General features: G+C 34.3%; 1 protein-coding gene across 6 annotated transcripts in view; it reads left to right on the top strand.

Moving 5' to 3' along the window:
• Positions 1 to 9,879: 9,879 nt before the first annotated feature.
• The window catches only part of cpne9 (copine family member IX), a 112,387-nt gene continuing 101,297 nt past the window's right edge, over positions 9,880 to 20,969 (top strand). For all 6 annotated transcript variants that reach the window (XR_015523813.1, XR_015523812.1, XR_015523811.1 and 3 more), the window contains exon 1: positions 9,880 to 10,138. Coding sequence is in view for 1 of the 6 variants with exons in the window: in XM_087307544.1 (XP_087163670.1) it covers positions 10,062 to 10,138 (77 nt within the window). In the remaining 5 variants the exon portion in view is untranslated. The remainder of the gene's footprint in view (positions 10,139 to 20,969) is intronic.

Below are 20,969 nucleotides of genomic sequence, written 5' to 3'. Positions count from 1 at the left end.
TAGCCATTCTTTCCTGTCTATTTGATGATTAGTCTATTTTTGGTCTATTATTAGACGTCAAGGCTAAATTTGGGCTGTCAGTGAATATCTAGACGTCTAAAAATAGACCAGCAATAGATAATAGTCATCAAATTCACAGATTAGACAGACTTTACATATAGACATTCATTCCAGGCTATTTGATGATTAGTCTGTTTTTGGTCTATAATTAGACGTCTATTAGATATTCACTGACAGCCCAAATTTACCCTTGTTTTAGTCAAGATGTGTTTGGAGGTCTATTGGATGTCTTTTAAGCAAAAAAGGGCCAATTCTAAGATGACATTCCACAAAGCAATTTTATGTTTAATAGACCTCTAAACACATCTTGACTAAAACAAGGCTAAATTTGGGATGTCAGTGAATATCTATAATAGACGTCTAATAATAGACCAAAAATAGACAATAGTCATCAAATACACAGATTAGATAGACTTTACATGTAGTCATTCATTCCAGGCTATTTGATGATGAGTCTTTTTTGAACTATTATTAGACGTCTATTAGATATTCACTGACAGCCAAAACTTAGCTTTGTTTTACCCAAGATGTCTGTGTTTGTAAGTCTATTAGGTGTCTTTTTAGCAAAAAAAAATAATAAAAAAGTCTCCTCTAAGATGAATTACAAAGCGATAGTGTGTTTAATAGACCTCTAAACACTGAAGTCTTTATCTAAAACAATGCTACATTTGGGCTGGCCCTTAATGTCTAATAGACATCTAAAAATACTCCATTCATGTAGCCATTCATTCCAATCTATTTGATGTCTATTGTGGACTACTATTAGACGTCTGTTAGATATTCACTGACAGCCCAAATTTTGCCGTGTTTTAGCCAAGAGTTTGTGAGTCTATTTGACGTATTTAAAGTCATGGTCAAATTTATTGGCACCCTTCATGAATATGGCAGCTGTGAAAATAAGTGTACACGATTTTTCACAACTACACTAACTAATATGTATTATACATTGCTGTTTGACAGTAATACAGTATTTTTTACGGTTGCATTCTGGGAAATATAATTTTGGCACCATTAAAACAGTATTTTTAATTGGCTGTGAATCAAAATGCAGGAAAAAAATAAGCATGTAACCTGGCCAACCTTTGTACCAATTGTACTGTTTTACAGTAAATAGATAAATGAACAGTGAATTATACGTATTGTTTTTAATTTAAACATATTACAGGTGTAGATGTACAAATACTGCTTATTTTACAGTAAATACATGTAAAATGGCACCTTATATATTAATACAGTATTGCTGTAAGTTTGATTTACAGTACATTGCTGCCAGTATGTTAATCTAAATGTTACAGGAATGGTTAACCGTGTATTATTTCTGATTTAATAATCAAATTCAGGGTCAGGGGGATCCCATTATGAAATACATGCCTTTCTTCAATACATGGTCAACATTTTTGTCACCCTTTTATTTTTGTACTTTTTGCGACCACAGTTTGACCAGGTAGCAGCATTAAATGAGGTTGGAGGAAAACTGGAAAGAGATTAGAAAGCATTTTTCACACTCAGAAGCTCTCCAGATCCTTCAGGTTCTCTGGTCCATGCTGGCGCTCCTTCCTCTTCATTTTCTAAAGGTTTTTGGTCAGGGGCGGTCATGGCATTTTGAGGATTTCTTAGACTCAACACATTACTTGCAGTTTTCCTGCTGTAATCCTTAGATAGTGGATTACATCAAGACAATATAAACGTATCTTTCAGGACAACTCAGAACATCTCAGTTTCATTGGAGATGATTAATGTTTGATCTAATGGCGGGAAAGGGAATTTCTTATCCTTAATCTTTTGTCTTAAAGCCACTATTTTGTGAAGCTGAGCAATATTTTGCTTCATATTAGAAATGTACTCTTTAAATCATTGTTGAATGATTATGATAGATGAATGATGGCCTTTGTGTTTTATATTCAGGGCAACACGGTTGCAAAGTGGGTAGCACAATCACCTCAACGCAAGAAGGTCGCTGGTTCGAGTTCCGGCTGGGTCAGTTGGCATTTCTGTGTGGAGTTTGCATGTTCTCCCTGTGTTCGAGTGGGTTTCCTCCAGGTGCTCCGGTTTCAGGAGTCCTAAAAACATGTGGTACAGGTGAATTGGGTAAGCTAAAATGTCCATAGTGTATAAGTGTGTGTGGATGTTTCCCAGTGATGGGTTGCAGCTGGAAAGGCATCCGCTGTGTAAAACATATGCTGGATAAGTTGCTAGGTTATTCCGCTGTGGTGACCCCAGATTAATAAAGAAAATATTTGAATGTTTCATATTTATTCTCCTGTGCAACCGAGAGCCAAGGCTGGACTCACCCTCATGTGCTAAAATAAAAAGAACACTATTACAGGGTTCATATGGTCCTGGAAAACCTGGAAAAGTCATGAAATATTGAAAAGGCATTTTTCAGGCTTGGAAAAGTTTTGGAAAAATATAAACCCAAAATGTTTTGGAAAAGTCATGGAAATTTGTTTAACAAATAGGTGTGTACTTGAATATATTTGAGATGATAGTTTTGAGTAAATTTCGAATACAGTTGCGAAGTCTATACTTTCACGTGACAATCTCTGTGTGGGGAAAAAAGCAGTTTCAGCTTCACCTCTCTTTCACTTGCATTCATTGTAATTTAAGATACATTTGAGTGTCATGTCCAGAAACAATCTCCAACTACAGAGGTAAGATAATGTGGGTGCTAAAGGCTGATTTGTGCTGATTCAATAAGTCTCGTGAAGACTCGAGCCAACATTTCTAAAAAATTTCACACAAGATATTTTCTAAATATTATTTTACAGGTGTAAAATAAACAAACTACATAGATTTTCAATTCTTTTTGATATGCTGTAATAAATTTGTACATACATTTTTTTATTGTTTACCACATTTACGTAGACATTACAAGAAACATTAGGTCATAAATATTTACCTGTAAGTTTTGGAAAAGTCCTGGAATTTTAGTAGTAAAAATGTGTATGAACTCTGCTATTAACAATTTCCTGTACAATCTACCATAACTTACTGGAAATCAATTATAGCAAAGATACAGTATTTATATTCATTCATTCATTTTATTTTCGGCTTAGTCCTTTTATTAGTCTGGGGTTGCCACAGTGGAATGAACCGCCAATTTATCCAGCACATTTTTTACACAGCGGATGCCCTTCCGGACACAACCCATCTCTGGGAAACATCCATTCAAACTCATACACTATGGACAATTTAGCCTACCCAATTCACCTGTACCACATGTCTTTGGACTGTGGGGGAAACTGGAGTACCCAGAGGAAACCCATGCGAACTCCACACAGAAACACCAACTGACCCAGCCGAGGCTCGAACCAGCGACCTTCTTGCTGTGAGGCGACAGCACTGAGTCACCCAGTATTTATATTTAAAGCACTATTTATCTTGCTGTATAATTCAGTTTTGTATATATTTCCAGTAAAATATACAGTGATTTTTCACAATGTAAGATAACTGTCCTACAGTAAAACACTGTTCATGTTACAGTTAAACACTGTGTCATTTACAAAATGGTTAACTAAATATAAACAGAAACGTACTTCAGCGATATTTCATTCAGAATTTTTTTGAGAAACGCCAGTTTTTTTTTGACCACTTTTTATTGGAGAATTCTTTATCATAACTTTATTATTTAATTAAAAGGTTAGGTTTTCGTGAATTTTTTGAATGAGAGATAAAAAGCTGATTTATGTTCACAGCATTCTTTGCTCATATTTACCAGGGGTGCCAATACTTTTGACCACAACTGTATTTGCTTGGATTTTATGATTCAATGTTATGTTATGGCTGTTTATTGATCTTTTCATTTCAGTCTAATCAGATTAGTCATGTCAGGGTTTAAAAAGCGTAGGTCTCTGTGCAAATCCTGAACTGTTTTCAGGATTCAGGACAGCGATGCCACCTTTGCCCAGGCAGGCTATGATGGAGCATCCTCATGGCAGGTACAATTTATTTAGTCGCGTCTTCTTCTCCTCGCCTGTTGGTTTAATATCTGTATTTTGCCCCTCTACGACAACAATACATGAACTGCCACCATGACTGGCACATCGCTAATGAGCATATTGTGTACCTGGCTGTGTATTTTCATTTCTTCTCCGAGGCTGTAGGTTTCTGGCATTTCAAGGACGGCGGGACACAGGCGGTCTTTTGTATGCAGGTGTAATGAGAGTCTCCCACACCCCGTTTCCCAATCCATCTCTTGCTTGGAGTTTGTGACTGGAAAGCTAAGCAGAGATTCACCTCAAAGGACAATTAAATTTCCCTGTAGATCGGTTTTCGTCTGGGAGCTTCTTCTCATCCCAGGACTCACTCATTGGCCCAGACAGGAACGTATATGCAAACTCTTTTTTTTCTTTTTTTCCCTCCCCTGTGCCCATTCACACTCTCTCTCTTTCTTTCCTTTCTGACCAAGAGGTTGAATGTGCCATCTCCCGAAAGCAATTGAGGAGCGCCACAGCAATACCGGCCCATCACTAGACGTTAGGGAAAGCGTCCAGAAGATATAATGGTATTCAATCTTCCCGCAGGGCACCTGAGTTTTATTAAAATTAAGGTTAAAAGTCTGGTCACTTCAGAGATAGCTGGAAACTCAAATCAAATTGACCGTAGGGGATTCATTTATACCCAACCAAAAGTAGTGTGGTACCAAGTTTTTATTCAAAAATGGTGCCATGGGATATATTATATTATATTATATAATATTATATTATATTATATTACCATATATATATATATATATATATATATATATATATATATATATATATATATATATATATATATATATATATATATATATATATATATATATATATATATATATGTATGTGTGTGTGTGTGTGTGTGTATATATATATATATATATATATATATATATATATATATATATATATATATATATATATATATATATATATATATATATATGTGTGTGTGTATATATTTACATTTAGTCATTTAGCAGACGCTTTTATCCAAAGCGACTTACAAATGAGGACAAGGAAGCAATTTTCACAACTAAGAGCAACAAAGAATAAGTGCTATAGGCAAGTTTCAGGTCTGTAAAGTCTAAGAAGGGAAGTATTAGTAGTATTAGTATTTTTTTTTCTTTTTTTTTTTCTTTTTTTTTTGGTACAGTTAGTGTGATATTCAGAGAGGCAATTGCAGATTAGGAAGTGTAGTGGAGACTAAATAGTTGAGTTTTTAGTCGTTTCTTGAAAGTAGCGACTGACTCTGCTGTTCTGATGCAGTTAGGGAGTTCATTCCACCAACTGGGCAGATTGAGCGTGAGCGTTCGCGAAAGTGATTTCTTCCCTCTTTGGGATGGAACCACGAGGCGACGTTCATTCACAAAACGCAAGTTTCTGGAGGGCACATATATATATATATATATATATATATATATATATATATATATATATATATATATATATATATATATATATATATATATATATATATATATAATGTTAATGTATATATATAATGTAAATGTATATATATATATATATATATATATATATATATATATATATATATATATATATATATATATATATATATATATATATATATATATATATATATATATATGGTTGAAGTCAGAATTATTAGCCCCCCTGTTTATTTTTTTCCCCAATTTCTGTTTAACGGAAACAAGATTTTTTTTTCAACACATTTCTAAACTTAATAGTTTTCATAACCTATCTCTAATATTGATTCATTTTATCTTTGCCATGATGACAGTCAATAATATTTAAATAGATATTTTTCTAGACACTTCTATACAGCTTAAAGTGACATTTAAAGGCTTAATTAGGTTAATTAGGTTAACTAGGCAGGTAAGGGTGATTAGGCAAGCTATTGTTTAATGATGGTTTGTTTTGTAGGTTATCGAAAAAAATAAAATAAAGCTTAAAGGGTCTAATAATTTTGTCCTTAAAATTATGTTTAAAAATTAAAAACTGCTTTTATTCAAGCCGAAATGAAACAAGTAAGACTTTCTCCAGAAGAAAAAATATGATCAGACATACTGTGAAAATTTCCTTGCTCTGTTAAACATCATTTGGGAAATATTCAAAAAAGAAAAAGAAAATCAAAAGGGGGCTAATAATTCTGACTCTTAACTGTATTTATATTGGTAAATTGAACATTTAAAAAAATTAAACACCATAATAGTCAAATTGTTCATAAATAATTGTAGTAAATATGGTATAAACAGTTATTTTTCAAATAGTAATATTCTCATATTTTTCTCTCTCATATTTTCTTGTTTTTATTTAATGTAATTAATTTTATTAGATTTTTCTTTAATAGTTAATAGAAAGCAGAAAAATTATAAAATTATTAGAATTAAGAGAAAAATTATTTCCAAATGGCTGTCTTGATGTAAAATATTTAGTGCATTAATAAATGTCTCTGTCAAAAACTGCATTAATACACAGTAGTTTTGACATAATGCAAAATTGCTCTTTTAGACCAGGGGTGCCCAAACCTTTTTTATGAAGGGTCAAAAACCAAGCTTGATTGAGGCTAGTGGGTCGAAGGTAATATAGTTGCGATGGGAAATTTCCTAATTTATTTAATAATATTAAAAATAACTAGAAAACATTGCTTTATATTAACTAATACAGAAACTTATTAAAGTAAAAAACTAAATTAGAAATTAAAATTAGAAATCTTTATTGTCCACACGTGGAAATTCGTTTTTGGCATTCATTCATTCATTCATTTTCTATTCGGCTTAGTCCCTAGCCACAGCGGAATGAACTTATCCAGCATATGTTTTACGCAGCGCATGCCCTTCCAGCTGCAAGCCATCTCTGGGAAACCCATACACACTCATACACTGCGGAAAATTTAGCCTACCCAATTCACCTGTACCGCATGTCTTTGGACTGTGGGGGAAACCGGAGCAGCCGGAGGAAACCCACGCGAACACAGGGAGAACATGCAAACTCCACACAGAAACGCCAACTGACCCAGCAGAGGCCCGAACCGGCAACCTTTTAGGCCTCCCAAACATCACAAATACAAAACACAAACACAACGCTTCTTACACCACAGATTACCAACACACAACTCTAGCTATGAAACCACAGAATAACATACACCCTACTTCATGGTCATTTATTCAATATGGTAATTGCAGACAGTATAAAAGATTTCTTGAAAATGTTAGTTTTTGCTGTGGATAACTCTGTATCGTCTACCAGAAGGAAGCTTTTCAAATTCATACTAAAGAGGATGGGTGGAGTCCTGAACTATCTCTGAGGCTTTTCATTTGGTCTGGTTTAAAACTATCTCATTTATGACAGATTGGAGTTTTTACTTTTGTTTGCTCACCGATAACTTCTGCAAGGTTCTCTGTCCATCGAGTTACGATATTTACATTTAAAAAAAAATCTAATTCATTTAAAACATTTAATGAAAACATTTAATTTCAGGTTTTTGGAGCTCAGCGGTTCATGTGGCGACCCCGGATTAATAAAGGGACTAAGCTGTAAAGAAAATGAATGAATGTAGCTCAGCAATAAAACAAACAAAAAAAGTTTACGTCAAATTATAAAGGATGATCTTCTTTTAAAGGCTTTTGCCCCAACCCTCTCCATTTTTCTTACTCTTTTTTTTTTTTTCAGAAGAGATGGTGGGTCAAATTTAAGATTATAATGGGCCAGCTTTGGCCCTACTTTGGGCATCGCTGCATTAGACGTTTAAAGCAATAATGTTTTGCCCATGTGAGGTAGGTTTCTTATTAATCAGGATGAGAATTATTTATTTATAAAACACAAAAGTGCTTTTGATAATGGATGACTGGAGTTTTAGGGGCCGAAGTCATTACTTTATTTTTTCTTAGTATTTTTGTATTTCACAGCATTTATTGTGCATTATGTGCTATCAGATGCTTAAATTGAACACAAGATGCCAAAAAACAGCTTACTAGATTTGGAGACAAAATAACAAGGGGTTTTTGATTTATCAGGACAAGATTAGCAAATTTATTAATGTAAAACACAAAGATACTTTTGTATCCTCATATTAGTATATACCTTAAGTAATATTTTGTTTATACGCAGCATTTGAGAGTCAAATGCACACTTAAATGTTTAATCAAACATAATATGCCAATAAATTATATTTATGTTGTAAACTCACCATGTAGTTTTGGATTTATTAGCAGAATAGCTAAAACAGTGCAAAATGCAACAACATACAACAACATACTCTCTCTCAAAAAACAACAACAAAAAAAAAACAGGACAATGTAAAATAGGCATTGTTGACAGCGATATGTACAATAAATAGGTGTATACAGTTGTAGGGAGTATTGTTTTAAGTATGAATATTAATAAACAAAGAAATGCTTTTGTATACAGAAATTAATATTTTCATATACCATATTATGCTAATTTAAATAACATTTTTTGGTAGGTTTTTGTCTGCATTTTATGTCAGATCTGATGTTCAAATCGAACATTTGATGTTTATTTAGGCAGCTTACTAGAAATTGAGAAAACCAAAGTGATTTTGCTTTATCAGGTTGACAGTAGTTTATTAATATGAAACATGGTGATTATCCCTTCAGTGCCCCATGTTATTAAAAGATAACTTCACTATTTTTGATGACAGTATTTTGGAGCGTCAATTCTGCACTCAGGTGTTTAAATCAAACATTTAATACCAGAAACGCAATTCATGCTGCCTACAATGTTTGTGTTTCATATCATCATGGTTAAATAATATTTATATACTTTTTAATAAAGTAGGCAGCGTTTCGATCATTGTTCGTGTTACATATCTCATATTATTATGGTACTTATATTATTATGTTTTGTCTATACGCAACATTTGTGAGCATAATGCACGCTAAAATGTGTAAATCAAACATAATATGCCAATATATTTTCTTTATGTTGTAAACTCACTGTTTAGTTTTTGATTTAGTGTCAGAATAGCTAAATTATTAATATAAAACAAAGTAATGCTTTTATATACTGAAGTTAATATTTTGATATACTACGTTAATTTAAATATCATTTGTTTTCAACATTTTTGAGCATCTTATGGGAGATTGGATGTTCAGGACGACAGTAAGTAGTTTATTAATATAAAACAGAGTGATTACCCTTTCAGTGCCTCATGTTATTAAAAGATAACTTCAGTTTTTTTGTTGACAGTATTTTGGAGCGTCACATCTGCACGCAGGTGTTTAAATCAAACCTTTGATTCCATAAACGCAATTCATGCTGCCTACAATGTTTGTGTTTCATATCATTATGCTTAAAATAATATTTATGTACTTTTTTTAGTAATGTAAGCAACATTTCGATCATCATACGTTCACTCAGATGTATAATGTCAAACATTTGATAGAGAAAAATGCTCCCCATGTAGGGAGCTCACTAGAATTTGAAACAAAGCCACAGTGCTTTCCGATTTATCAGCAGACTCACGATCGTCCATTTATATAAGGTGCTGTGGGGATACTTGAGTATTTGCTATTTATACTGCGCAACATCGACGTTTACCACAGCTCAACCGGATCTTAAAAGCCGTGGGCGTTTTGGAAAACGGGATATATCAAAAAAATCGTTCCCACCATATCAATAGATTAAACGTCCCCAAAGGTTTCAGATCCATATCTGACACCGCATGTCATAAATATTGGATGGCTTCTGTAATATTAAAAATTGATGTTTTCAATTTAAGTTTTCAAAGCGACGTCGGAGTGTCCGCTCTGAGGGAGGGCGAGAGGAGGTCCAGTCTCACTCTTCCTACCTGCCGATCAAGCGCGCGCATCGCTCGCGGCCGCGCGCTCTCCTCAGGTGCGCGAGGTTCAGACACTCAAACCGACCGATGATGATGTTCGCTCCGTCTGAATTGTAAGGACAGACACATTTCTGCGGCGGTTTGCTGTGTTATTTTACACCTGTGACGCTCGAGACGAGTCAGACCCAGATTTTGGAGTCAATTGAAGACTTATCTCAAACTCCCGAGGAGCTGCAATGGCATCGATCGGGGAGTTTGATCCGTTAAACAGCAGCGTCCCTGCCACCAAAATAGAGATCACGGTCTCGTGCAGGTAAGAGCGAAAATCCTTTTTAAATTAATGTTTACATTGTGAATGTAAAGTCTGAAACGCGTCGTGTCTTTTATAGCTCTGCTTTTTGTTCTTTTGGAAAAACTATAAGGGTGTATAGTCGTTAAGTAAAGTGTCCGTTCAAATGAACGTAACGTTAAATTAACGTAAGACAAACTATAGGGGAATGTTGGCCAGTCTGGTCATCTGCAAGACGAGCGTCACTCTCGCTTGAGGCGAAGTGGAGTTCCGTATAAATGCCAAGCTATATGAATATGGTAATCGGGCAGCACCATGGTATTTGGGGCAGCATCAACCTTAAAAAACAGTTCTGTGCCACTGTTCTGATGTGCAGTGATGATTTCACTGTGGTACGTGGTCAAGAACATGTCAGTACCATGTTTAAGATAAAGAAAATGACATGATAATTCAGTGGTACTTTGTGATACCTTTTGTGTAGCAAGTGAGAAGGACGAATCCACCTAATATTCATAATTCTGACTTTGTTGTAACTTTTACATTCGGTCCAGATTTACATTTTAATATTTGTTTTATCCTATTAAGGTCTGATAACCTTTTAAATAAATTTATACATGTACATTTTAAATTAAATAGATAATTTAGAGCTTTTTTACCTCAGAAAATTATGTCTTATTAGAAAATCATTTGTTGTGAGTGAAAATCAGGATTATTTCACCAAATACTGTTTTTTTTAACTGGTCTGGAGTCCAAATATTTGTATTGTGTTGTCTAAAAATCAATATAATCATGCACTTTTATTGTATGCCAAAGATGCTCAAAATAACAACATAAAATTGGAAAATAATGTCATCAATAGTTTACAAGATAACCGTGCAGCTAGTTACATTTTTACTGACGGCAGCACTGTGCCAAGGTATTACCATAGTACTTTTTGGCTGTGTGTGAATCTCGTAGCTTCTATCAGCTTGTCATTTGCATTCAAGACTTGCAGGGTGTGTCGCAAAACCTAACGAGTCGCCTACCTAGACAGCATTTTTGGCCGTTGTGCATTCGAAGCATGCCTTGGTGAAATGTGGAGTCTGAAAGCAGCCAGATATTTCATATCGATCTTTCAGTCGCATTTTATTTTCAGTCTTCTCTTGTTGGAAGTACAGCTCCTGACAGTCATATCCCGAATCTGTCTTGAGCGCATGACTTAACGTGATTTCGTTGCTGTTAAAAAAAAGCAACCCTTGTATAATCCGAATCACAGTTTAATCTGTGTTTATAAAGGTCAACCTTTTTTAATGCCTGGCTGACCTCTTCCCTCGCTGTGTCCCTCCGGACCGCTCTCTCCTTGTTGGACAGACACCACTGGCAACAAACAACAGCACAGACTCTTTCCTGAATAATGAATGTGTTGACTGCTGATGCTGTCTGTGTGTTTGCATAAAGCCTTCACTTCAGACACTGCTTGCCCAGATATCCGAGGGAGGTCTCTTTATACATGAGACACATCTGCGGCCGCCAGGCTCTGCCCGCTGAGCCTTCAGCAGTAATTTGGCTGAGGTGGAAGACGGGGCAAGAAAATGGAGCAAGTGGTACCTCTTGGTACATATTTCATAGCTGCCTGCTGGGATATGAATGCAACAGATCAGGATTTATGAAAAATGAAATAGAGCCACGAAATACGCACTGCTTCTAGATGCCTGATGGGTTTCGGCTTCACTTTGAGGCAGTGTCCTGTGGGATGACATCTCAGCAGCGCTGAATAAAGCCAAGCAGGACAGGGTGCAAATGGCTTGAGTCTGTGGGTTTTATATTTTCGGTTTAAAGTATTGGCACCTTGTTTAGTTTTTTGGTGCAATTTTAGAGGTATAGCTCAACCAAAAATGTCAATTCTGTCACTTGCTCTCAACACGTATTAGGACTGCACAATAGGCATGGGTCGGTATAAGATTCTGACAGTATGATAACCTTGGATAAAAATTTCACCCACAATATTGTGATCATTTCATTACTCTAAATAGGTTAAAGTTCGATTTATAGCACATTTCCAAAAGGCCACAAGGTCGCACAAAGTGCTTTACAGAGAGTATACTGACAAGCAGTACAGACGTAATAAACAAAACAGCAATGGTGTAATGTAAAAGATAGCATAGGAAATGTAAATAGATTATGCAGAAATACTTTGGTTTCAATGCCTACAAATTAAAAAGTAATTGATCCTTTAAATAATTCCGCTTATTTAAGAGATGCTAGCACAGTTGTCCACATTAAACAGGATTAAAAACGAGAACGCTGGCCGCCAGAGGAAGGGACTTATGCTTCAAACGACCTGGAAAAGATGAGTCTTTAATTTAGACTTGAAAATTAGCAGTGACAAAGCCATTTCACATTTTTAAATATATATTTTTTAAATGTCTGGGTAAAAAACTAAAACTTTTTTCCCCTTTAAAACACAATAAATTTTATTTTGAGAAATATTTCAAATAGTTTGGAGCAGTAAACATGTCGCGCTAAATAATTCACATGAATCATTGACTGCTGCTGTTTTCATTAGTTTCAAAAATACTGATTACTAAACATTTTAAAATAGCATCTTTGGATATTTTTTTTTTTTGCTGGAGATACTGTTGTCCTAAAAAACAAACAAACAAACAAACAAACAAACAAAAAAAAAACGTAATAAAAAACCTTACACACACCTTAGGAATGGTATAGCAGAAAATGTTGGCAGTTTTAAAACCTTGCCTTATTCAAACCGCGGTAAACCTTGAAAATGGTTATTGCCCATGCCTACTGCACAATATTGTAAAAATCTAACATTTCGTTTTTTTATTTATTCTGCAATATATTTTACATTAATACAATGTTGATTGATAAGTTGAGTTGAATAACTATTTGGTAAAAATTAGTCATTTTGGATTAATTGGTATGATTAAGGGAGTGCATATAATATAATAAACAATCTACAAGCATAGATAAATTCAGTACAGAAAAAGATACTAATTAAATAAACATTGTTTTATAGGAGTCAAACAGTATTCAGGTATAAAGTGATTGAATAATCAAATGTTAAATAATACTGTGAAATATTAATTTTTATAAACAATTCATTCATTTTCTTTTCGGCTTAGACTCTCTATTAATCTGGGGTTTGGAAAAGTCAAGTTTTTAAAACTGCCAACATTTTTTGCTATACCTTTCCTATAGTATATAAAAGATTTGTTTTAATTACGTTTTTTTTGGTTTGTTTTTTTAGGACAACAGTATCTCCAGCAGAAAAGATATCCAAAAATGTTGTTTTAAATTGTAAAGCAATCAGTGTTTTTGAAACTAATGAAGACAGCAGAAGTCAATGATTCATGTGAATTATTTAGCGTTACATGTGTACTGCTCCAAAATATTTCAAATGTTTCTCAAAATCAAATTTATTTTGTTCAAAGGGGAAAAAGTTTTAGTTTTTTTAATCCAGACATTTAAACAGAATATATTTTAAAGCAGTGATCACAATACTGTAAAACCGTGATATTATTATGATAAGGTTATCATACCATCAGAATCTTAAACCAGCCCATGGCTACAGTACATTGCGATATCAATGCATTGTGATATCAATTTTTGTATGACTTGTGTAGATGATACATTTATTTATTGAAACAATGAATTATTTGGAATTTTGTGTTGTTTTGGACATCGATGGGTTTCACTGCGTGCACACACTGCATTTTTTTTAAACATTTTTTTGTTTTGCAGATCAAATCATACAGTAAAGCCTGAAATGATTTATACCCCATGGCAAATTCTGACAAGGCATGGGCCAGTATAAGATTCTGATGGTATAACCTTAGATAAAAATATTACGGTTTCACGGTATTGTTTAAACACAATATACAGTTGAAGTCAGAATTATAAGCCCCCCCTGTTTATTTCTGTTTAATGGAGAGATTTTTTTTAACACATTTCTAGACAAAATAGTTTTTATAACTAATTTCTAATAACTGATTTATTTTATCTTTGACATGATGTCAGTAAATAATATTTGACTAGATATTTTTCAAGACACTTCCATACAGCTTAAAGTGACATTTAAAGGCTTAATTAGGTTAACTAGACAGGATAGGGTAATTAAGTAAGTTATTGTTTAGTGATGTTTTTTTCTGTCTATCGAAAAAATATATAGCTCAACGGGGCTAATAATTTTGACCTTAAAATGGCTTTTAAAAAATTTAAAGCTGTTTTTATTCTAGCTGAAATAAAACAACTAAGACTTTCTCCAGAAGAAAAAAATATTATCAGACATATGTGAAAATTTCTTTGGCCTGTTAAACATCATTTGGGAAATATATTGAAACAAAAACAAAGAGCAGTAAACATGTAAGGCTGAATAATAAAAATGATTGACTTTTGTTTTCATTGGTTTCAAAAACACAGATTTCTTTACAGTTTCTAACGGCATCTTTGAGTATCGTTTCTGCTGGAGATACTGTTGTAAAAAAAAAACATGAATAAAAAATCTTACACATACCTTAGGAATGGTATTACAGAAAATGTTGGCGGTTTTAAAACCTTGACTTTGCCAATACTTTGAAAACGGTTATCGTCCGTTTAAACCTTTATTCAGTGGTTTTCTGTTCCTAGAGATATTTAAGTCATCTGGTGAAATTGTAGGCTATTCATATCGTAATGTATATCACAGAATAATGTACTTTTGTACTCAAATGTACTTTTTTTTTCGCAGCCCTATATCTCAGCTATTATTTACATTTGAGCAAAAACCTTTGATTCAAAGTATACCCCATTTGTCAGGGATATGAATAATATCTGTATGTTTGGAGTCAAACAGGTTAATGAATAATTACAGAATTCCTTTCTAAAGCTTTTGAAATAATACATTTTACATCCTACAGTAGGCTCATTGGATTAATTCAGAAAATATCTGAGCTTTCCAGCAGAAATGGCCATTAAGCTCCAGCAGTGTTGTTTTAATTAATTTTAAATGAATGTTGTTGGCACACAGTTTCTTAAACAATATTTTGTTAGTGCCTCCAGACACTGTGAAGACAAATTATTAGCCCTCCTGTGAAATTTAATTTCTTTTTTCAAATGTTCCACAAGCGCTGTTTTATGGAGAGACATTTGTTTTTTTTCATCATTTTTTAAAATTATTTTAATAACTTATTTTGCCATGATGACATAATATGTTGCTAGGTTTTCTCCATAGATTCTTGCATTCACACTCATACACTATGGCCAATTTAGTTTATTTAATTCACCTATAGCGCATGTATTTGGACTGTGGGGGAAACATGGACTGTGGCGGAGCACCCAGAGGAAACCCATGCAAACACGTGGAGAACATGCAAACTCCACACAGAAATGCCAACTGGCCCAGCCGGGACTTGTACCAGTGAACTTCTTGCTGTGAGGCGACATTGCTAACCACTAAGCCACCGTGCCGGGCTGTTTAAATTCAGCCCATATAAATTGTTTGCAACCACTTACCTTAAAAAATGTAGTAAATCCAATGAATTTTTTTTTCAGTGGTTAATTAGGCAACAGTGTTTTTTTCTGTAGCCAATCAAAAAAGTCTTAAGGGGAATAGTAAAATTGACCCTAGCAGTTTTAAATCTTTTAAAATATTGCTTTTTATTTCTGCCAATGTAAAAGAAATAAGACATTCTCTAGAGGAGAGATAAAAAATGAAATTTTTTTTATTCACCTTGCTCTTAAACATTTGAAAAAGAAAAAAAAATTCACAGGAGGGCTAATAATTTTGTCTTCAACTATATTAAATTTAGACCCCGTAGTTTTTCGTGAATCCAAGCCAAAATCAACAAAAAGTTGCAAATTTCTTAATTAAATTTCGATTCTGCAAAATTCTTAATTAAACGCAAAATAATGCCAAAAATGTAAATAATTTCATTAAGCATCAAATTCCAAACCATATAATCAAATTATAATTATTTCAGTTTCAATTAATTGTTTTAGATGACTTGTAGACGTTGCATATGCAGCACACGTGATGTATTTGAGTGTCTCTTGAAAAATGGCGTCTCACCTGCACCCCCACAATCATTACATGGAATAGAATGGGGCGGGGGAGTTTTCAGCTTGTGCAGTAAGCAGACGCAGATGAAGCGTGAGTGATTTACTTGTGAAGTCATAGCAAAGATGAGTTATAGACATCTTGTGGCGCAAATTGGGAGTTTTGTGCGTTTGACACGCTTCAGACTGCAAAAAAAAAAGTTGGAGCAAACCGAGCAGTGGAAGAGACAGGTAGAGATGAGATTGGTTCAAGGCTGACGGCCGCTAGACATGACCGAATTGAAGGACATTATTCATGCTTTACATTTATGGCTGATATAATGATGTGCGTCAAATCAGTAAATCATTTCGTTTAACTCTTTCCTTGCAGTTAACGAGAGATAACGCTTCCCTGCCGTTAATGAGTTTTACGGCAATCCATGTTTTAGGTGTATTGCGGTAGGGGAAGCCCTTACCAATGTCTTATGAAATCTGAGAGAAAGTAAGATCATGGATAAACTAAGAGTTATGCAACTTTCCTTTGGCTTAATCTCTACAGCTTCAGATCTTGTCTACAAGAGACTAAAATAAAGAAGATTTATTTTTATGATTTGTGTGATTGTCATTGTTTCAGATTGTACACCTAACATAGACTACCTAATATGTTAAATATAGATAACTTCTTCCATTTATATATATATATATATATATATATATATATATATATATATATATATATATATATATATATATATATATATATATATATATATATATATATAAAAATTAATCGCGATCACATTTAAAAGACTGAAACTTATAATTTTACCTATTTATATGTAAAATTAATGTAAATGCAAGACAAAAACTACTACAATTCAAAATATAATTGCTTATTAGAGTTTTTATTTAACTTGTAACACAGATTTCTTCATGTAAACAACATACCCACAATAAATAAATAAAAGCCATATTTATTACAGATATTTATTACACCTATTTTTACTATTAATCAAACAACAAAAGGAGAACATCCCTCTTGGCTCTTGACTGAAAGACTTTTGTAGCTGAAGTTTTTTTTCTTACAGTGAAGATGCTTAAAGCACCTCATTTCTTTTATCTTTGTTATGATGAAAGCAAATTATATTTTGCTAGATATTTTTCAAAATACTAGTATTCAGCTTAAAGTGCTATTCAAAGGCTTAATAAGTGTAATTAGGCAAGCCACTGTATAACAATAGTTTCTTCTGCAGACAATCAAAAATAAATATTTCTTAAAGGGGCTAATAATATTGAGCTATTAAAATAGGTTTCAAAATATTTAAACCTGATTTTATTCTAGCCGAAATAAAACAAATTAGCCTTCTCCAGAAGAAAAAATATTATAGGAAATACTGTGTAAAATTCCTCTGTTAATCATCATTTGAGAAATATTTATATATAAAAAAAATTCACAGAAGGGCGAATCATTTTGACTTCAACTGATAATCGTTTTGAATAATCGTGATTACAATAATGACCAAAATAATTGTAATTATGATTTTTCCCATAATCAAGCAGTTCTAGTACATTTGCAGTTTGGAGCTCTTATAAAAAGAAATTAGCAAAGGGTTCAAAGAATTGTAGAATCAAGTCAAAATTGCATGGTTGCAAATCCAGCAAATGTCTTTTTATTTTATATTTGACTTTGTTTGTACTATCATTGAGTTTCTGTGCAGGTTCAACATTAAATTTAATGAAAGTAAACCCTTAATACCACTCATCATCACTTAGTACAATCAGCAAACAACATAATAAGGCATCGCTAGATTCATGATTATCTGTTTCGGATACTGAATGTGCTTTAGTGAAACTCACTGGATGTGTCGCAATGTGCACAGAGCATTGCAATATAATTTCCCCAAAGGCAGGTTTTGTTTTTTTCTTTTTCTCCCAGTAAGATGCTTTTGTTTTGGATTTCTGTGCTTCTTACTTTGCTGCAACCAGCATCATCAGTGGTGTAACCTACTCTTTGCACCCGAGGACGAGACTAGATTATATTTGTTATTTATTTCAGAACTTATCCAAGATTCTGCAAAGCTCAGTGTCAACCAGAGCCAAAATTAACACCAACTGTGGGTACAATTGGACATTGAGTATATGAAAAATTGTTTGCCAGTTTTGTTTTTCTTAATTCAAACAATGCAATATGTGTCTGTGCTAGTAGTCTAGTGGACAAGTGTATCAACACATACCACTGAGGTGCTTATGGTGACCCGAGTTCAATTCCTAGCTCCTTTGCCGATCCTTTCCCTCGCCTCTCGCTCTGCTCCCCAGATTTCTTACTCTCCTATCTACTGTAGGTTAAACAGCCCTAAAATAGTAATAAAAAAACAATGCAATATGGTTTAGTGCAATGAATGAAGTAATTATATATATATATGTAACAATGCACAGCACTCTGATTTTTATTTTTGAAAAGCTTGCAGTATAAAAAGTTCTTACTGCCTTAAATTTTTGTTGTTGAATCAAACAAACTTTTCTAGTCATCTTAACTTACATTAATCAAACTGAATATATTAATTACCATGTTTGTAAACATTAAGGATGTGCGAGGTGAAAAAAACGGAAGCGCTAGCATTTACAGCAAGGGAATGGCATCCGATGCGGTACAGAGTTTCTTGTTGTCTTAGAAATAAGTTATATTGATCACATATTATATTTATTATTTACATAATGCTTTCAGCATATTATAACAGCTCGTCACCCAGTGATAAGCACAGTTATTCGGCAAAGTTAAAGTTAAAGTGAGCAGCGTTCATCTGACTGGTCCATTTGCGATAGCACCCTCCCAATGAATATTGGATAAGACAAAATGGCCAAGCATCCAGCCTCAAATATACAACTATCTTATTGAAGCTCCAAGTGTTTCAACAAGAGAGAAGTTAAAGGCCTACAAGTCATTGGATGCCAACAGTTTTGTTCTGTGTGGTCATGAGAAATAATGTTTCATGATTACCAGATTCAACACTATGTAGTGCTAAAAGCAGAGTTTCTGTCTAGCCAAAGACAAGGAAAAAAGACGGAGCTGCACAAGGCCTGCATAATCATCAACAAGCAAAACAACTGCATTCTGACAGCGAACTGCACCTGTACGGCAGGGTATGGGAACTTTCACATAGAGGTGAAGTTGGTTTTATATTTGCACATTCGGACTTTCTCCTTAATAATATCATTTCATAAAAGTATTATTTGTTAATGTTGCTTTCAAGTCACACTTGCAGGATAATTCAGACCGAATATTCAAAGTGCCGTGGGAAACGATATAGGGAGTGTGTCACCGAATGAATGTGTGAATATTAGGGATGTAACGGTATTGTAAATACCGTCATACCGCAATATTAATTTTTTTCGATATTACCGAAGTCGCATGACTCGGTAAAACTATAGGTCTTCTGAGAAAATTTGCTCAGGCGAATGAAGCGAACGGGAGGTAGCTGAAACTACATTTCCCATCAGCCCAGGCGTGGCCATAATCCTTTGCGGTCTGTTGTCGCTACAGATCCAGTAATGCGGAAATGGAGTGTGCTCCTAGTAGCGGAGATGAAAAAAAGATGGAAATGATTGAACCTAAAGCGGGTGTTGTCGCCGCGCGCATACTGAATAGCGGTGTTGTCGTGGGAGTTCTGATCAGCTGTGTTGTCGCGCGCGTATTGTAAAGCGCCGAGGGGGGGTTGAGCGCGCATACTCGAGCGGTGTTGTCGCGCACCTACTGAAGGGCTGGACGGAGGTTGTGTCGCGTCGCGGGGGCACTTTTGATCGTTTTGGAAGGGCATTTTCTATCCAAGACTAAAAAGGGCATGTGCACTGCACAGGTTGAGCCCTATGTGTGCACGTGCCTGCAAGTTGGGGAATACGACTAATAGCAGTCATGGGGACTGCAGAAACACAGCACACTGTTCAGATTGATGCAGACATTGACTTGAACCGCAAAGAGACCTCTATCTCACTCATGGTTTGTCTTCTCATGTGGGGGAAAGACAATGCACAACGTTACCCACTGCTGTCAACATGGGCCAAGTCATATCTCTGTCCCAGAAACCTCAGTCCCAAATGAGAGGGTTTTTTTCTGTTGCAGGGGACATTGTAAATACCCAGAGATACCAGCTTTTACCAGATTATAGTTATATGATAATTTTCCTTTAAACCCATCTCTATCTAAGTAAGTGAGTGAGTGATTAAATGTTGAATGTGATGAGTTTTCAACAATACTAAATTGAAACTTTATTTTTTTACATGGTTTAATAATTTTTTGTTATTAAAATTGAAGCTCCTGTTTCAAAGCTTACAGATAGATGACTAATTTGTATGTCATTGACACTTTTGGCACTTTTTTGGAGTATTTTCAAAAGTTTTGTTTTTCCTGTAAATGATTCAATAAATACTGTACCGCGACATTCATACCGAGGTATTACCGTACCGTGAAATTCTGATACCGTTACATCCCTAGTGAATATAAAACCAACTTTACCTTAATAACTTACACTTTTACGTTTCATTCTTACTATTCAGTGTGCACTGTTTAATTAAGCATATTCAACTGTTTTTGCTGAAATCATTGCTGCAATCAAAAATGAGTAACGTGTGATTCAGCGTAGCGTGAACTTACCTGATTTGAAATGAGAACTGCAGAGTCGAGCATTTTTAATTAGATCGTCACTTCATTCAGCTGCCTTTTAGCCAAAGACGTCTGCGGTTGGCATTAAAAGCAGTGTGGTATATGGTAAAACTTAAGTTTTCTATTTTTGTACTTTTGAACTTGCCATCCTGCTGCACAACACGTCATGCTTGCTATTGCAACCGG

Source organism: Danio rerio, chromosome 23 (assembly GCF_052040795.2).
Source record: "Danio rerio strain M-AB ecotype USA chromosome 23, GRCz13ab, whole genome shotgun sequence".
In the NCBI taxonomy this organism is placed as follows: domain Eukaryota; kingdom Metazoa; phylum Chordata; class Actinopteri; order Cypriniformes; family Danionidae; genus Danio; species Danio rerio.
Note: the sequence above shows the minus strand (reverse complement) of the source record. Positions and strands in the feature narration are given on the sequence as shown.